At 40.1% G+C, this 19,091-nt stretch overlaps 1 protein-coding gene across 3 annotated transcripts; it reads left to right on the top strand.

The window, feature by feature from the left end:
• The first annotated feature begins 92 nt into the window (after positions 1-92).
• Positions 93-17,317, top strand: cnsta (consortin, connexin sorting protein a). 3 transcript variants are annotated; one of them, XM_041037231.1, is made up of 15 exons: positions 103-232; positions 1,572-1,636; positions 2,771-2,813; positions 3,401-3,489; positions 3,717-4,115; positions 5,760-6,427; positions 8,857-8,887; positions 10,386-10,472; positions 10,916-10,997; positions 11,881-11,902; positions 12,173-12,239; positions 13,335-13,909; positions 14,388-14,570; positions 15,907-16,060; positions 16,443-17,317. In XM_041037231.1, exons 4-15 carry the CDS (start codon positions 3,477-3,479, stop codon positions 16,649-16,651), a joined length of 2,490 nt encoding a protein of 829 aa, XP_040893165.1. In that variant the 5' UTR covers positions 103-232; positions 1,572-1,636; positions 2,771-2,813; positions 3,401-3,476; the 3' UTR covers positions 16,652-17,317. The 3 variants fall into 3 exon arrangements, with proteins under 3 accessions (XP_040893155.1, XP_040893165.1, XP_040893174.1); XM_041037221.1 differs by lacking the exon at positions 1,572-1,636 and having other exon boundaries at positions 93-232; XM_041037240.1 differs by lacking the exons at positions 1,572-1,636; positions 2,771-2,813.
• The last annotated feature ends 1,774 nt before the right edge of the window (positions 17,318-19,091 follow it).

Below are 19,091 nucleotides of genomic sequence, written 5' to 3'. Positions count from 1 at the left end.
AATAAATGCCCCCGTTGAACCGAATCCACGTACTAACAATGAAGAGACAGAAGATGGCGACAGTGCATCTTGCGTCCATAGGTTTTGCAGCAGCAGCAGCAGAGTGCAGGCCTGATGACAGCGGCATGAACGACCCCTTGCTGTCTGTCGGTGACACCTACCGTCTTTACAACAACATCCACAGCAAGGTGTCTGATGCCCCAGCTTTCACCGTTCAGACCACATATCAGCCGTAAGTACCGTTTTACTGTTTTGTCTCGCTAGAGGCGCAAATGGCCAATAATATGGAATCTGTCGCATTTATGTTAAGCAAACATAGGTGTATGTTTTTAAGGTTTTCTCCGCGGCGTGCTGCCCAGATGTGTCTACTACACTCGGCTAGCTCGCGTTAGCTAGCAACAGCAACATACTGTATCGTTAACACTAACGAATTTGTCACCGTAGCTTTACGGTTAGATATCTGCATTCAGCTAGCGTTGGCTCACTTCAACTAGCTAGGTATTAGCTTAGCTCCACTCAGACGTTTTATTGCAAACAGTTCAAACCTGTCAAGAAGCGTAACGTTAAATCAACACTGTGCTTGAACCGTAGCGGTAGCTACTAAGCTAATCACTCTAGTACCGGTTTTTACAGTCAAGTGAAGCTGTCAGTTATGTTAACGGGGGAAATGACTGCCTGCAGTCACTGCCTGTAATTTCCCCGTGTTTTGACGTGAGAGTCATAACTTATCTAACAATGGCTAACGTTGAGAATGTATATAGACATAACATTAGGTCCAACTTTACGAGTCATTACACACTCTGCACTGTAGCTGGAGACTTCCCAACACTAATGTCCCACCTCTTTAAATGACTAAGGTGCAATGACTGCAAATATTGTACATCTCATTTCCTAAGTAGCTTAATTTTTTAAAAATGATTATAAGAAATTTATACAACGTCTACACATAACCTAACAGCTCGTCAGCTGATTTCATGTGTTAAGCTATATTGCTGTTCGTGGTTCTGCTGTCTGTCTCAAGTCTTAGTAGTGGCCTCTCACAGGACCCGGTCTGTTTCTTCCACCTTTGTGTTTGTCCTTTTGGCTGAATTCCCTTCTCTGTTTATCCCCTCTCTTGTCTTTCATTATTCATGGTCCCCCGTGGACTAGAGCACAGGCAAAAAGAGGTGAGGATAGATGGTTGTATGGACAGGTGGCTTTGTTGGAGAGGGAAATTAAACTGTAGATTAAAAAAAAAACTCAACAAAGCATAAAAAAGAAAAGATGTCTGCCTGTTACACTGTTACAGTAACGTGTGTGTGTGTAATCTGTAGGTTGTTCTTGCATAAGCCATAATGTCAAGGTTGTTTGTCATGGTCTGGGACTGTTTTATCCTCCAGAGGGACATTCAGGGCTTGGACTAATTAGACTCCAAAACAGCCTCTGATAGTATATCTGGTTCTATTTGGGTCTCAAAGCCTTAATATGTAGGAAAGCTGGTTTTGTTTCCCATTGGGCTATAGGTGTTGTCTCTTGTTAAAATATGTAGAGCTTATGCAATCTAAACGTAAGATGGTTACACTGTCCCATAGGTTGATAACCCCCTCTGGAGACTGCAGGCCTCAGGGCTGGTTTGCTCATGGATTCGTCTCCCAAGGTATTTGTCTGGGACACTTGTGTGTTGCCATATGTTGTGCAAAATGCCCATAAGGGCTTTAAGAACAAAAGGGACACAAATAACCAAAATTGTACTAAGCGTGTTTGTCCTGGCTCTCTTTTTTTAAGTGTTTGATGAGTCTTACACAGAGCAATACAGGGTTACAGGAAGAACTATTAGCTTAGTGCTGCAGGAAACCAGGACAGCCTCATTCCCCCGAGATAGCCTGTCATTAGCCTGGATGTTTTTGTTTGTGGAGGATTTAGATTTTACCATTTTGTGGAATCAAAATATCTCCAAAATGAGTAAAACTGTTTTGTATGTTAAATCAGTGTTGGTGGAGGTTACAATCATGAATATTACATCCAGTGGACAAAGTCAGTAAAATATTTGAAGAGGAGTTCTTTGCACTTATATGAGGATGTTATAAACTTCTTTTTAGATGATTTCCTTAGCTAACAGTAACATTTCTGCTGCATGTGTGTATGCTGAAAGTGCGTAGTACTTCTGCAGACTGCAATCCTCAAAATTGACATGCCCCTAACAATTTTTGTCTCACAGACCTGAATGCCAACTGCTTGTGTTTAAATTGTATAGGTCCAGAAACTGGTTGTATGGAGATGACAGGTGATACAGATAGAAAGGTTAAGGCACTGGCAGCTGTCTCATTTGCAGGAGATGCAGTTATTTATATTCAAAACATGACAAAACAACTTATAAAAAGAAGTTTTTGCATCTGTCAGTCTTTGTGTTCAGTTTGTTGTTGACGAACCGTGAACATGAAGGGTGACAGTAAAATGAAAAAGCATTTTATTGCATGGTACTGGTTTACACTGCCTTACCAGTTTGTACACCTGCATGATTCTAATCCAAACAACAGCCCTGCAATAAATCCTGTAGTTAAAAAATTAATTTTGGCTGTCAGAGATGTATTTCTATAATCACTTTTGAGACCATAGTTTGTAGTTTTGGTGTTTTGGAGTAGACTGTATTGTTGTTTCTAATATTTTGCCTGCCAGTTGTATGCAAATACGGGCAGACAGTATATGATTTTTTTTATCTCAATTTATATTGCCATGCATACCTTTGCCACTAGTCTCCCTTAGGTATTTTACTCTTTTCTTTTCTACCCAGGGTTCACACTGATGCTGCAGTCTCCATGTCATAAATCCTCCCTGTAAGTGTCTATCGTACTCTTCCCTTTTTTTCCTCTCGGTCTTTCTCTCTGTACATAATGTCTAATGTCTCAGTTGTTGTTTTAGTGGTTTTGCAAAAGCTATTCTTAGTAAAATACCTTATTTTTAAAACAAGACTGAAATTTTAAACCAAAATCCTTGACATATAAATTGCCCTTTGAGCTATAACTGTGTGGGCAAGTAGATGTGAGCACACTAGACAATGTTTATCCAGTCAGTGGTTTCTGACAGATTTACTGCTTGAACAGAGTTTCCAGTTGTTTTTCTATTATGTTCATTATCAGGGTTGCATCATAGGAGTTAGTAAGTATTTGGAAGTCCTTAGAATGTCTATTCACCATGTACATGATTACCTTTGTTAGCATTTGTGTCCAAATATACCACTGCAATACAGGTCTTGGTAGGACTCTCTTTAAGCCTGAGGGTTTGTTTGACAACTTGGGAATGATGCTAAACTTGTTTTGTGTCTCTCCCTTTCTCATTCTTGCTGCTGCCTCTAAGTGGAGTCTCACTTTATCTGTGTTTCTTTTTCTTTCTGTCATTCATATCTGCCTGTCTTTTGTCTCAGGCTTGAAGAAGGGCTGGTCTAACAGGCAGCACTGACCTTCAGGCTGAAAGGTCAGACATTGTGAGGGTGAAGTCCAATGGATCATGGTGGTGAGTGTTCAAATTTCACTGAATCTTAACACAAAATATAAGCTCAACATGTTTAGACTAGGTGCTTTTTTCCTATGTTGTTGTTGCTTTGTCTCAAGTTACACTTGCAACCTGTAAAATATGGAGTTAGCTCAAATGATATTCATGCTGTACAGCAATTCAGTTTTACTTTTAGTATTTTAATCTCAGCTGATCCTTTATTTTATTACATTTTTTTAAATCTCCAGGTCAGTTTGAGAGGGAGGACAGAGTAATGACGCATGTTCCTGTGGGCAGAGTTGACCTCTGTGATAACCAAACCAACCCTGAAGCTCTCACTGCCCAAACTCGAAACCTCAATGAGACAAACACACAGAATCAAAGTCTCTCTCCTTCACAAAATGAAGAGGGGGGAGGGCGCAGGCTTATCCAAAAAACCTCTTTCAACAACAATGGGAAGGATGAGGAGGTGGAACAGGGGAAGGAGGGATACACAGGAAGAGGTAGAGAGGAGAATGAGACAGAAGACATTGATGAGGTGATGAAAGAAGAAGAAGAAGAGGAGGAGGAATCAGAGGAATCAAGTGGTCTAATTTGCTGCCAGTCTCCAGACACTCCCATGACTGATTCATCATACTCAGAAACTGGTAGGTAACATACGCACATACATATAATGTAATTATATTGTATTATATGGGCGTACACTGTCACACATGATGTTTCAGATTTTTGCTTCTTATCTTTTGCCAAAAGTAATTACTTTTTTGACCATTTTTGTGGCGTTAGAATCACAGTTTAACCCCCCACCTAAAACAGAGTTCACACCTTAAACAAAGCCACAGTTGTGCAAATGAACATCCACACTACAAACCCATCAACAGCCAACACTGTAGTCTTTAAGGTGTTTAAACCATCTTATTTGGGAGCCATGGTAAAAAGAAAAGTGTTGAACTTAAAAGTCTGAGAATAAAAGATGTACTTTTTGATGATGATTTTTTAAACTTTTGCTTTAAGGCTGCTCAAGATTGACAAACACAAAGATCTAAAAATACAGTTTCAACAGTATACAAAATAAATGAAGTCGTCTATTGAAGTCTACATAGTTTCCCCAGCTTATTCTAAATTGAATTTAATATTAATCCAACAACTTACTCTGAATTTTTTGTTGAGTATTAGGTTTCACTAATTCACTGTGTTCAAGAAACAACAGGGCAGTGAAGGCTAACACTGTGGTCATAGTTTGGCTTAGTGACTGTTGTAACGCTTTTTGTGTGTTTGTAAGTGGTCAGCATTTTAGATTGAGGTCAGGCTGACTGGGGTTTCTGATCACATGACTGAAAAAGAATATCAAGAGAGTGAAACAGGACAAATTAGGTGGGTGGAGGCTATGAGTAGAGTGAAAGCTAGAAAAGGAATTTGAGGGTAGAGACAAAAGGACCACAAAGCAAAGAAGTAGTCGAGAGTAGATCAGAAAAACTAGAAAAAAAAACACAAACACACGCATGCGCGCACACACACACTGTCTTTGGCAGATATTGTAATCTGTAACACTATGTAAGTGTTTATCAAAACCAGCTTATAGAGCTCACATGTTCACACTTCTATTTTGCAGACGTACACATGCACACACAAATACAAAAACTAACAGTAAGAATAATAGAAGCTATTGTGGGAACGTTAGCTCAGCATGATTCCCATGGTACATCTGTATGTTTGGTGGGTTTGTGCCTTCAGACCTGACAGCAGTCAATCAGCCCTGACCCAAACACAACTGTGTGTGTGTTCACGTGCACTGAAGAAATAAACAGAATTATTACCGAACTTCGATTCTTTGGGTGATAAAGTTAATTTCATTTGATTATACATTAGCTGCTTTACCTTCATTTTCAAAGAGTAATAGTACCCTCTTAAAAAGTGGGTGTTTTAACAGGGAACGAATGCTTATAGCAAAGGACTGAGCTCCTTTTGTTTTCTCCAAGTGTTAGCTTATATCTATCTAAAAATATAAAGATTAGTTTACTATTATAAAGCTATGGTAGCTCAAATTTTTGGGTCCCGACTTTATCTTGTGAATTCTGGCCCAAATCTAAACATTAGTACTGCTTTGAAGCAGCTTTGCTCTAACAGTTCGTTATACACCTGTGTATAACCTCCGTTATTTACTTCCTCCGGGAATTTAGACAGCTGTTTGTGAGTCATCTTGTTTCAGCAGGTTCATTGTGCCCTAGTCATCCTCCGTCTTTCTTATCTCTTTTTTTTTTCTTTCCCACTGTCTTTCTGTCTCTCTGTAGGCAGTCTGCTGGAGACTCCATATCCTTTCAGTCCTGGGACCAGTCCAGAGCCTGCATCACCTGTCATTCCAGTGATCAGTCCAGAAACTGCATATCCCATCAGTTCAGAGGAATTCAGCCAGAGTGATGTTAAAGTGGACTCTCATATGTCCATCACTGGATCAGTTGCCTTCACAACAGGGCCTATCGATTCTACTACATTAACTATAACCTCAGATGCAAGGCCCACGTGCCCAACTGGGCCCATATGTATCACAGAAGTGAAAAATACTGATTCCACTACAGAACATCTTACCTCATCTACAGAGCCTGTCTTCTGCTACGGGCCTGCCAGTTCATATGCAGCACTTATCACCTCAACTGCAGAGACATTTACAGTCACTGCTTGCACCACAAGGCCCTACACTTCCACTGCTTCAACTCCTATGAGTGCAACAACGGGACACCTTTTCCCCACCATAGAGCCTACGACTACTGGTACAGAATCCACTTCCACCACAGGACCTATAACCTCAAACTGGGAACACATTACTTCCATGCCAGTTCCCACTTGTTTCTCAGTTCCCACTTTCACCACTGGGCCTATGCCAAACCCTGCTCTGCTGGAGTCGCTTGAGCAGTTGGCACAAAGAGGAGATGACACTCATCTTCCACATTACCTTCACCAGGTAACTTGTCTGTTTTACTTCTGGCATATGACAGATGCTACAAGCTCACCAGCAATTCTGTCACTCACACATGTGAACACACTCTTCTCTTTAATGGTTTCTTAAAGTTCTTTCTTGGTGTCTTTCTGCCATTTTAGTCTCTCTAAACTCTTGCTCTCACAGTGGTTATTAAATCACTGTTATCCACTCAACCCCATAATCAGAATGACACTTTGGACCCTAAGGCATGGGTGTCTTCAGCGTCTCTGTTTTGCACAGAAGGAGACAAGCACACACTCATGCACATGAACCACATGCACGCTACATAAAAACAGGCGCTCTCAGTGTTTCTCTGCTCGTTTCTTTCTCACACAGACCTGCATGACTGAACTTGTATGTTATAAGGTGTGCGAATATTTCTGTCAAGTTGATTTATAGATACTTCTGCTATGCACATCTGAGCTAAGCTTACTTCCAAGCAAACAGGTGTGTGTGAGTGAATGAAAAAGAGAGTGACCATGATGCACGGTTTTCCTCTTTTTTTAAACGAGCCTTTTGGGAAACATTGTAGCCAGTGCTTTCACAGTAAAGTCTTAACTGCTGCATTGTGGCTAAGTGTGAGGGAAAAGGTTTCTACCTTCAATGACCCAGCACCGTCAGAGACGATATTAGCGTTTCCCAGGCAACAGAGGGCAATAGGGTCAAACCTTTGAACAGCTTCTGAACAAGTTTAATTGATATCCAGCCATTAAAAGCAATAATTTGGAGGTCTTATTAAAGATTAGTATTCCAAAAGTCTTTTATGACGTCTTTTGCACATACCTACATCCGTGTTACATCTACTAAAAAACCCAGCAATATGCACGACTGTATTCATGCATACTGCTGTTTGCAGCAGGACGTGACACGAGTAACTTGACTGAAAAGTCATTTAGGTTGCTGAAAAAAAAAAAGCACAAAAATGTTTTTGTTGTTGAAAAAATCAGTCTGGACATGCACTCACGTGTACACAGTCACTATATTGACAACTGGGAGTATACTGCACTAATTATATGCTCACCTGTAAATAAATATTACAACAATAACAGCCAGGTTGAATGTGAGTGCTACTATTTTTAGATTAAGATCTCTGAAAATATCAGAAATGTCTTGGATGAGTTTATGAATCATATACTAATGTAACAGGTACAGAAGTAGCCGTTAATCTGAGTCAGATGAAATCGTACAATAAGCTAATTTAGTAATTAAAATAAACTGTAAACTAGTTTAGTGAGAGAGCAAGAGGCAAATGACCGGAGATTCCAAAGCTGATACCATTACCATTAATGTGAACGTCAGGAAAACCCACAGAGAAAGCCAAAGGACCAAAGAATGGACAAATTGTTTTGTCCTTGAGGACATATTAGGGTCTTTTGAGGTGTAGAAAAAATGTCAAAAATGTATGGATTACATGTAGGTTGATCAGTCTTATTAATTATATTGAGTTTAAAGGTCTTTTAGGTCACAAGTATAATGTTTCAAAATCACAAACATTCCCATGAATATTGAAAGGTACAGGGAAAATATATTTTCATAAGTAAATGTGTATTTTTTCTGTTTTCACATTTTCATAGTGTTGGTTGTCATGTTTTTGGAAAAAAAATGCTGAAATGTAAAATTGGCCTGTACCTTTTGTTGATTTATGTGCCTTATCTGTGAAGTAACTATAGTCAAAAAAGAGATAAATTTAAACTCTTCTTTCCAACTTCATCTGAACCATGTCATTACAGTTACTTAGAGAGGTCACTCAGACGTCACACCACCCCTCACTTCATTAGAAATGCGAGAACCTTTTGTGCCCTCCTTTCTTCCTCTCTCTCGCTCCCTCCCTCTCTCTCCCTCTCTCTCACACACACACACACACACACACACACTTCTCTTGTTCTGTGATCAGCTGAGCAGCATGAAAGCGACACTTGCTGAAGAGAGGTAGAGTGTCGACCACGGCCTCTTTTTTTCTGTCTTGCTGTCTGTCTTTCTTTTCACTCTCACTCATTCTCAGTCAGTCTCTTGTAAATGGAATGGACCTGCTTAACTCTTGTATTATGTTTCTGAGATCAGAGTATGTTTTTCTGTCATAGTTAATGATTATAGAAGTTATTGCAACTGTAGTACAGTTACTGTATTTCAGCTTCGTGTAATGTAATATTTCGATGTATTTTTGTATATTCTACTTGTTTCCTAGTACTTGGTCATATGCTATCTGCCTATTTAACTGCTTTTGTGTCCTGTTTAGGAGTCACTCTATGTGAGCGAGTAGTTTCGGCCTGGTTTTAAACTCCTCTTGTGGCACATGTCCTCTGATAGCTTCTGAGTTTTAACTGATGTGATAAAAACACACATGGTTGTGGGTTGGAGATGATAAAAGCATGAATTTAATTAAAGTTTTTAATCTCTCTCTCTCTTTACAGATTGCTGAGGCCTTTGTCCTTCACGAAGACTGTATCCTTATCACCCTGTGTGTGTGTGTGTATCTCTATTTGTTGGGGGAGGGGTGGTGGCGGGGCAGCTTTTATTTTAATTTTTAATTTTAAAGAGTGTCATACACTAACCTCCTCTTCGTTTACCTTCCCTCTTGCTTTCCTGTCCATAGAAGTGTTAACCCTTTTTCTCTCAGCTGTTTACTACTATTGTATGTTTTTTAATCTCTATTATTTTACACACTGCATCGAAGAGTTGGAGGATTTGGAGTGATGACTTGTTGCTGTGAAGCAGATTACCGGATGCTTCGCTGCCTTTACAGATGGAGTGATTAAAAAGAGAGCAAGAGATAGAACAGAAACGAGTGGAAAAGAGAAGGGGATAAGAGAAACTGAACAGACAGAGTAGATGAAGAGAGGAAGAGTAGAATTACAGAAAGTGAGACAGAGAAAAAGCACCATTATCAGAGCTGGCTTTTACAGAATGCCCAGAGGATCACAGGTTAGAGAGACACAGAGAGAGAAGTCACATACACAGAGGGAAGGTAGATACTCAGATTAAACTCAGATCTGCTCTGTTGACATGACAGTACATCTGTCAGATGAGGAAAGATTGCAGCATTTACATATGATTTAAGAGTAGACAAAAATGACTTTTGACACCATGTGCACAATGGGCATGTAGTGGAGCAATTGGGGATATGAAGACCCTCACTGGTGGAATAAAATTTTGCTAACCATCTGAGCTTTTCAGTTGTTGATGGATCAAAAGGTTATATCATGTATCATATATCATATATCATTATTATGTAGACCCCAAACCTTAACCAGAGCTTCTGTTTCTACATAGAAATGTTGTCATTGTGCGGTGCATGCAAAATCTGCAGGCACACACACAAAATGAGACACTCTCACACAAATGCACTCAAATACTTACACTCAATAAAGACAAAGTATAACACAAAGTAGAGGGAGGGCGTGGGGATGCATGAAAGGGAAGAAGAAAGGCAGGAGAGCAAGCATGAGAAAGAACTGGATATTTTGACAGAGGTTTAATCAGAGGGAAGAGACGCAGTGGGAGGGAAGAAATAAAAGAGTCAAAGGGAAGAGAAAGCAAGTGCAGCTATGTCATGCATGTATAGAGAATTAGTTAGAGAGGGAGAGAGAAAGCATTGAACCATTTCAAAGAAGGATTGTGTTTTGGCTGCTCATATCCATAAACATGAGAGACTTCATCCTGGAGCGCTCCCTCTGTCTCTTTTGGCCTCACTAGATTTCCTCCACTCCTCCTCTCTGTGTCTCTCTTTGTGCTTCTAATTTTTAAGTCTCATGTTTTTCTTTTCTCCCTTTACTTTTGTCAGCTGTAACAGTTCATGATGAGAAAACCAAGAATTTTAGAGTTGATGCAGTTTTAATGTATGAACTGTCCTTCATAGTGCCTGTTACATTTTGTTTGAGTGTGTGCGTGCGTGTGTGCGTCCGTCTCTTTGTTTATGTGTTTCTTAACATGTGGTGTTCAGACCAGAGGGCATTATGGTGCATCCAGCTAGAGCGACTCTATCACCAGAGGGTATTGGACAACCTGAATACACTACAGGAGCAGTGGGGTAACACACAAGCATCACAGCACACGTACATCAGATGCACATATTTACAAACATAACATATACTTTTGTCTATGTAACAAAATACTTAATGTAATATTAATAAATAATAAGTAAGTAATGTAATTAAAATAAGTCAAGTTCTATATAACAGCTACACCTTTAACTGAGGGGTTACTTTACATATTGCCGGATATGTAACTACTGAACTACTCAACAGTATGACTGCAGCCTCTGTGTCTTCTCTATTGGATCCCAATAATGCATAATTTAGTGTCGTTTCAATGATCGTATTATGCAAATTTCATCAGAAAACATTTAGGACTATGGACCTGAATTACATTTTTATTTGAATTGCTTACAGGGGAGTTCAGCACATAGAGGCTTCCTCACAGTTATAACCATGCTGATAATGGGTTGTGTCTGTGTTGTTCCATCTCTCCTAGAGAGCCATTGTAAAAGGACTTCCTCTGACCTGGCAACCCAACATCTGGACACTCTTAAACACATCTGCCAGACGCACAGTCGGTCAGTCTGCATGCATGCATGTGTGTGTGTCTGTGCACTCTTCGCATGTACTTTTCGTCTTTGTGTTTTTTTTGTATTTATTGTTACCAAATTCAGTACATTTTCTGAAATGTGCTTGAGTGCTTCTCTGTGCCAAAGCAAATTTGATAAATACAAATAAGACTGCTTTACCTAAATGCCAAACAGTCTTTAAGTATACAGTATGATATGGTTTATGTGTTATGTCAGGTGACAGATTTGCAAGTTGAGCAAGTTGTATTTCATAAAATTTCATAAAATGGTGATTCACAAAACAATAAACAATTGACTGCAAATTTACATATTATTATCTTCTGTCAAGTTTCTGTGATAAAAAGTTTGTGATTGTGTGTATTCTGTTGTCAAGTGTGCTCACGCAAGTGTTACAAATTAGTCAAATGAAGCCCACCTTGGCATTTTTCAATATTTAATAGCAAGTCCTCAGTGTATCATACCTGCCAGACACACACACTTTCACATTATACACATTTATGCTCCCAGGCAGGTGAGGTGTGTGTGTTTGTGTGTGTATCTGTTTGTATGATTGTGAACATGCAAATCTTTGTGTGTGGTAAGTGCTGCAGTGATAGTTAAAACATATGGCCCTTTGCTGCTGCTGCACTTTCAGACATTTGAGCCATCACACTGCTAGGGTTTCACCTTGCTTAACACACACACACACACACACACATACACACACATACACACACGTAGTAATAGCCAGGGAAATGTGTTTGGGCTAATATTAGATTGTAGAGAGTAGAGAAGGGTCACCCATCTTTCACATCTTCATTTACTAAAACCAAGAACAGACCGTCAATACTCTGACCATCTCACGTTGTCTCTTTCTCTCTTCTGTTTGTAGACCAAGGGCTAGAGATGCTGAGGTAAGACATTCATTTTTTTTCGTGTATGTGGGTGTGTTGCAGAGAGTAAATGTAAAATGTACAATTGTTTGTACATATAAGACAAGGCAGAATGACTGTTTTTTTTGTTACATGTAAAATATCTATTTTAATAATCCATGGTGTAAATGACCCCCCTTTATTTCTTCAGTAATGTATAACTTACACATTACAATACAATGTAGTGTATGTAAGTGTTGTAGTTTATCTTTACAGATATATGTTCATTTGTGCTTTTGTGTGTACATACAGTGTGCATCTCTGGACTTTGTGAGGCCTACATTCAAAGAGGGTGGAGCACTGCCTTCATGTACCTCAGGTGAGTGACTGTGTGAGTGCTGTGCGGTTTGTATTAACTACAGACCACCACCACCAAGGTCCACTAACTAGCTTTTTCCAGAACTTTCAAGTGAAAGGATAAGTAGCTTTCATTTGCATCTCCTGATTCATTTGAAAGTTTTGGTAAAAGCTAGTAATCTAGCTTATACGTTTATCTTCTGAAATGCTTTGCAAATTGTTTGGTTACATGTAATTCATCTGCAGTTTGTAGTAATTAGACAAAGGCATGCAAAACCACTGGTATGCCGCTTGTTGCAAAAGGCCCCAGGTTTGGAATTTTGCTAATTGATGAACCAAAGGGGAGTGGAAGCAGTATAAGGTGTGAATTGCACGTGCAAATGCGTGCACAGAGAGACAGGGTAATAGTGTGGATACGTTTTGGTTGCACAACTGTGGCCTCTCCCACACACAGAGAGAACAAGAGAGGAATGTGATAGACTGCAAGGAAAAGGATTTTATCAGATCAAAAAAAAAAAACTAGCTTAATGTACCTTTATTCACTCATCATGCATACTTAAGGGTTAGTGCAATCAGCAGTCTCACTAAAAGACTGAATGAACATGTTCTGTCAACACAACAGCACTCACACTGATCCTGTATGTTCTGGGGGTTTTGCTCGACACTTTTGTGTTGCTTTGAGTCGACTTGTTTGCTTTGCTGCCTTCCACTATAGACACGCCGTATACTGACTTTTTTGCACATGTAGCATTTGTGGATTTGTGCATTTGTGGATTGCTCTTGACTTTAGCTTGTTATAGATTAGCATTGTACACAGTGAATGTAACTGTGTTGAAAGATGTATTTTTAAAGTTTTATGCTTGTCTGTTGTGACACAAAGTAGGAAAGTGAACTAAACACTTCACTTTTATCAAACTGCATCAAAGCAGAGGAAATGATTTTACCCTTATCGTGTGGACAGTTGTTTTTATTCATCAACTCTCTTTATTTTCTGCTTAAAACTTTTTTGTTTTTTTTTCCTCTAATGTCCTCCTTACTATCTTCCGCTTTCCACCACACTCCACCCCAACCAAAACCCACTGTCCTCCTCTACTCTCTATTTCTCTTTTTCATCCAGCCCATCAGGTTGACGGAGGGATGGAGCAGAGAGCCAAAGACTTCTCCGGTTCTCAGAGCAGTGATCCGGTCATACCTTCCGTTAATTTGGCTGATAGGCTCAATTCCCCTGATATCTCAGAAAAGGACAGGGAACACCCAGATAGGGAATTAGAGGGGAGGGACTGTTTCCATGAATCTCAGCTGACTGACAGGCAGGGCAGCGACAGAGAGGGAGGTGAGGCAGAAGGAGGGGTAGGACACACCATTTCAGCCACAGGAAATGGTCTGCACCCCTCTACAGCTGCAGAAATGGATCAGTCCAAGCCCGCAGAGCAGCAGGGAGGAGATTTAGGTCCAGCAGAGGGAAAGGAGGCAAAAAGGGAAGAAGAGGAGAGGGACGTAGAGGTGGCAGCAGAGGCTTTGGAGATGGAAGATGAGGGAGAGGAAGACGAGGAGGGGAAGCAGAAGGAAAGAGGCTCTGCTTTTAGTCAAAAAGCTCTCCCGGTGGAGACTCTGGTCAGTGGGGCAGAGGTGGAGGTACAACCGCTACACCAGGAAGCCCCAGCTGAGGAGAAACTACATGAGAAGACCCAGGTACATATCAGATTGTGGTGGCTTTGAAATTTGAAATAAATTTACCAAATGCATTTAAGAAAACAAGTCATAGTAAATATAGATAAATATAGACAAATGCTTTTAAGTAATCTGTCATTGATATAATCTGTGAGTTCCTAGTTTTTATTATTTTAGCTGTGATTTTATACTCTCTTGAAATCACTTGTCAGCTAAACTGTGTTACCAGTACCAGGATCAGTAACTGTATTTGTTTTCTTCTGTTGATGAGGTTTGCCTTGCTCTAGGTTTCTTAAGTCATGGCTGTTCCAGCTCATACTAACTACTCACTTCCTGTATTCATATTAATAAAACATTGCTGGAAATATAAAATGGATCACTTCCTCTATTAACAGATTACAACTAACCTCTGTGCAATAGAGAATAGAGCGACAAATTGGATGATAGTCTTCACAACTTTATATATTTAAGTTAGAACCACATTCCATTATCACTGCAGGAGAGCTCTAAACCCTGCCTGCACCAGGAGGCCCAGCTTCCTCAGGAGACTCATATAAAGCAGCAGGAGCAGCGTGAGGAGGAAGAGGAGGAGGAGGAGGAGGAGTACGAAGTAGAGCAAGCTGACATTATCAGAGAAGCTGCCTCACTGGACGACATGGCTAAACTCATCACTGTAGAGGAGGTGAGATCATTATCATGCTTCTCTGTGAATAAGTAAGGGAGCTTCTAGCAAGTTCTGCTTTGTGGATTTCATTTTGTTGAGCATTTTGGGGCATTTGTTGATACATTTGCATGAATGTTGATGTGCATATATGTTAGTTAGGATTATATGCACAGGTTTGCATTTAACCTGCCAGGATTAGTTACATTTTGACTAACATAGTAATTGGTGCACTCAACAAAAACACCCTGGTAGAACCACAACTGCAGTTTCACAATGTTTACTTCAAACTGGCGATTTGACAGCCATTTTAAGGTTTCTGTCTCTCTGTATCACAGTGCCCTGTTGAAGCAGAACTAATGATATTACCTTGCCATTACTGTGAATCCCAGACTATGGATTTGTTTTGCGGATATGGAAGGCAATATGACATTTGACTCTGCTACACTGAGAGAATTAGACTTTGTGAGAAAAGTAGGAGAACTGAAAGTGTTGTGCAGTGTCATGCACACTGTCAGCATCTATCAGGATTATTTTGTTGTTATTCTGATATAGCTACTTGTGTATGGATGGATACCTGAATTTGATTTCATATCTGTGTCTGGTGGATGGAAAAAATGTTTTATTATTACAGTGGTAACCAAAGAAGTGGTATGCTTTCATCAAATATAGCAGAGCAGGATGTGAGGAAATATTCTTTAAACTGTGGTCGCTGTAATACTATAAGCCCGAGGTGTCCAAACTGTTCCACAAAGGGCCGTGTAGCTGCAGGTTTTTGTTCCAACCAATCAAGAGCACACAGTTTGACCAATCAACTCTCTGAAGAATGAGATCAGCTGATTAAATGAGTCAAGTCTGGTGTGCTGCTGCTGCTTGGTTGGAACAAAAACCTGCAGCCACACGGCCCTTTGTGGAACAGTTTGGACACCTCTGCTATAAGCTGTAATACTGAATTGAGAGGCAGCAGGTGGATGACTACATTATCACTACACAATGTAACAATATGCAGAAGTATTGCTAAACGTGGTAGTCTGCCACCATTTGGCCAGAGTTCACTTGTTATTGTAATTTGTGTTTTAAACTATTGCGTTGAGCTGAGGATGATTGAGGTCTAATGTGCATAACTTCTACCACAGGAAAGTGGTGCCTGGTACTGCCTGATAGTAAATCAGCTGGAGGGTCAGCGATAGTAGGGTTTAAAGTTCAGCACTGCCTATTGTGTGGTGTACTGACACCTGGTGGACATGGCTGGTGCACCCCTCTCAATGAAGATGAACTGATCAACAGGTCAGATTGTATTTGTTGTAAATAGAAATCTAACATTCCTAACATTTCTTTTTTTTTCCTTGCTTTACAGATTTCTCCAGCCTCTGGCTTGGTCTCCATATTGAAGAAACGTAGTGTCCATGTGGACAACGTGAGTGTGTCTCACAGTTCAGAGCCCTGGCCTGACAAGCCCACTGCCAAAAGACGCGTCCGCTTCAAAGTCCCTGATGACAACTATGAGCAGGGTGTGTGTGTGTTTATTGTTTATGATTCGGAGATGCATATCTACCCATACACTTGGAACCACTGAATCACCTCAATATAAAACAGGCTAATTTGTGACATTGTTCAAAATATGTCTGTGAATGTTCTCATTCATCCAGGTCATAGTTCTCTCTTTGAAAATTGAATCGAAGGCAACTGGACATATGTTTGTCTGGGAAGACGTTTCGCCTCTTATCCAAGGGGCTTCATCAGTTCATACGCATCGGTCTATCTAGTCCGCACTAGTCTGATTGTTCAAAATAGTTGACAAATTCTAACTTCCCCAGTGCATTTTTTTTTTTGCTCATGTGTATCTTCCCTCCTACTCCCCCTGTCTGTCCCTCTGTCTGTCTTTCTCTGTAGACGTTGGCGGTGGAGACTCCTGCCTGCTTCTCTTCCTGCTTTGTCTGGTTACTGTAGTGATCAGTGTGGGTGGCACCGCCCTTTACTGTGCTCTGGGCGATGCCCACTCATCGGTCTGTCAGGACTTCTCCAGAAACGCAGACTTCTACATTGGCCAGATACAGCGCGGGATAGCTCATATCCAACACTGGTTTACCCCCGGGTCATAGCAGCAAACGGTTTGTCAGCATTGTGGAGCCACTGGCCTTACTGTTTGTCATCGTGGGTTCCAACAGTTCCCGCTGCTTCCTGGGACAGTGTCTTCTGAGGTAATGGTGCCAGGCATCTGCTACAGCCCCTGCCACCATGTGAAGTAAGAGGCCATTATGCTGCCTAATTGGCTAAATGAGTATATCAGACACAATAGGCATTTGTAAGGCTGCTCCACTGCATTTTTAATGCTCTGTGAATGAAATTCCAGGGTTCACTGAGACTGAAAATCACAGGTCAGACATCCTTTTAAGGCACTAATTTAAAAGGAAAAGCAGAGCAGAAGAAGGAAAAACTGACCGACATCCCTTTCAGCCCTGTCCAAATTAAAAAGGTAACACATTCTCAAGCTAGGTTTAAAATTTTGATGTGATGAAAGTGTCTTGTTGAACAAGCTGAGATCTGTCTCCATACGCACATTCAAAGTCCCCCAGAGATACTTCAAAAGTCACTGGCCGGTAAATCATCGGCCACTGAATACAAACTTTCACTGACTCACACTGTACTCCAAGACTCAACTCAGCTCAGTTAAGAATAAGATCAAAGTCCTAACAGCTACAACCCACAGAGATGTAAAAAAAAAAAAAAAAAGAAAGACATAATGTATAGTTTGTTAAGTGGGGGGGTACACAGATGCTCTCTCCACATACACTGCACAAATAGAAAGTGGCCCAATGGGCATTTTACAGACTGCTGCAACCACTGGTGTTGCTTTTATTCTTGACTTTTTTAAATTACAAATGAAATTTTAAAATGAGCAGACCATTCTGTGGTCCTCTATTTGGAATGAAATCATTATGTCTTAATCATGTCTTAAACCTTGGAATGAATGTTTGGGGTTCATCGTCAAACTTTGCTTTGTGTCATCTGTGGGGCATTTACACGGTATATTGTCAGATAAAAGATTGAAGGGATTATTTTGGTATTTGTGTAAACTGAGCTGCTAATGAACAACAGGCACATCAAATGTGTCCCGTGGGGGGAAGTTACACATTTCACTGCATGTAACAACTGTGATGTTAACTTATGCGTTGCATTTGCAATGAGCAGTTGGTGCAGAACTCTGCACCAGCCGTACTCCATATGTACTTCCCCCCCTGCACACGTTTGACATGAGTGTCCTGTTGCTGCCGTTTTTCTGTGTAATTACCAACAACTGATTTGCAGCGAGCTGACATGGCTGCCACTGGAGACTTGAACTCCAAATTATGTTTATGGGTTTCAATGAGCTAATTTTAGCTTTGTGTAGCATATGCAACAAGTACAGGAACACAGTGCACCTCTGTATATATTGTCAGAAGAATGTTTAACATGTTGAACATGAGACTGGTACGATATTCATTTTTTAAAGATTATTGCAATATTTCAGCAGACATTGTTCTATTGGTCCTACATGAACACAGGCTCCGCATGATTTGATCAGAGACAAAAAATGTCCACATCCACCCTCTGTTTTCTCTGTTACTCAAGTCTAAGTGTGGGATATGTCAGTGCAAAAACAAGCAACTGATGAATGAGAGATGTAAAAATGTTGGAAACAATAATTGTTCAGTGTACTTCATCAGTACAGCTTTGATGTTGATGGGATAATTTGAAACACTGTGTCAGTCCAGCTCTGTCTGTCTGTGTCTGTGCTGTTTTTGGAGATTCTCTGCAAAAATCGTTCTGCAGTGTGTGACTGTCAGTGCTTTCAATGTCAAATTTGGCTTTCCCAAAAATATTTTTTTTTGCATCTCAGAAAGATTTTTGCCACAACTTGACAACTTAACATTTGCCACATATGTCTGATGTGTTTACATCTGCTGAAATTTGAGTCCTGTTAAAAGAGAAGAAATTTCTTTGGGTGGAGTAGGGATTTCCTTATGAATCCGGAAAAAATCTGGTGTGGAAAAAGGAATGAAACCAACCCTTTATTCTCACACCAGTCCATTAACTCTAATCATTTGAAAGCAATTTTTAGTCTTAGTGAGGACAATTTGCTTCTTAATCCCAGTTAAACATTCATAGTTTTCATGTGTTATTTCATGCATATTGCAATGTCTGGTGTCCTGTTCACTATTTTTCTTTTCATTTGATGTAGAGGTGGCTGCCATAAAAAATGCCCTAGAAAAACCACATATCTTACAAAGGTCTTAAATGTCAGCAAGTAAAGAAAGAAAGGACAGATTCAAATGTCTTACCTATGCATTTTAACAGATTAAAAGAAAACAGTGTTATCTTCCTCTTATGGTGTCACTAACAAAAAAAAAGAAAATTCATTCAAGATATGAGGTTTTCCCAGGACATAGTAGTTGATCAAGACTTGTTTTTTATTTGCACACGTCTTCTGGCTGGTTCAGATGACTATGACTCAGAAAACCTCTAATTTAATCTTTTAGATGAATTTAATTATTTATAATA

Source organism: Toxotes jaculatrix, chromosome 1 (genome assembly GCF_017976425.1).
Source record: "Toxotes jaculatrix isolate fToxJac2 chromosome 1, fToxJac2.pri, whole genome shotgun sequence".
Classification (NCBI taxonomy): Eukaryota; Metazoa; Chordata; class Actinopteri; family Toxotidae; genus Toxotes; species Toxotes jaculatrix.
The sequence above is the reverse complement of the archived record's forward strand: the minus strand, read 5'-3'. Positions and strand labels throughout refer to the sequence as shown.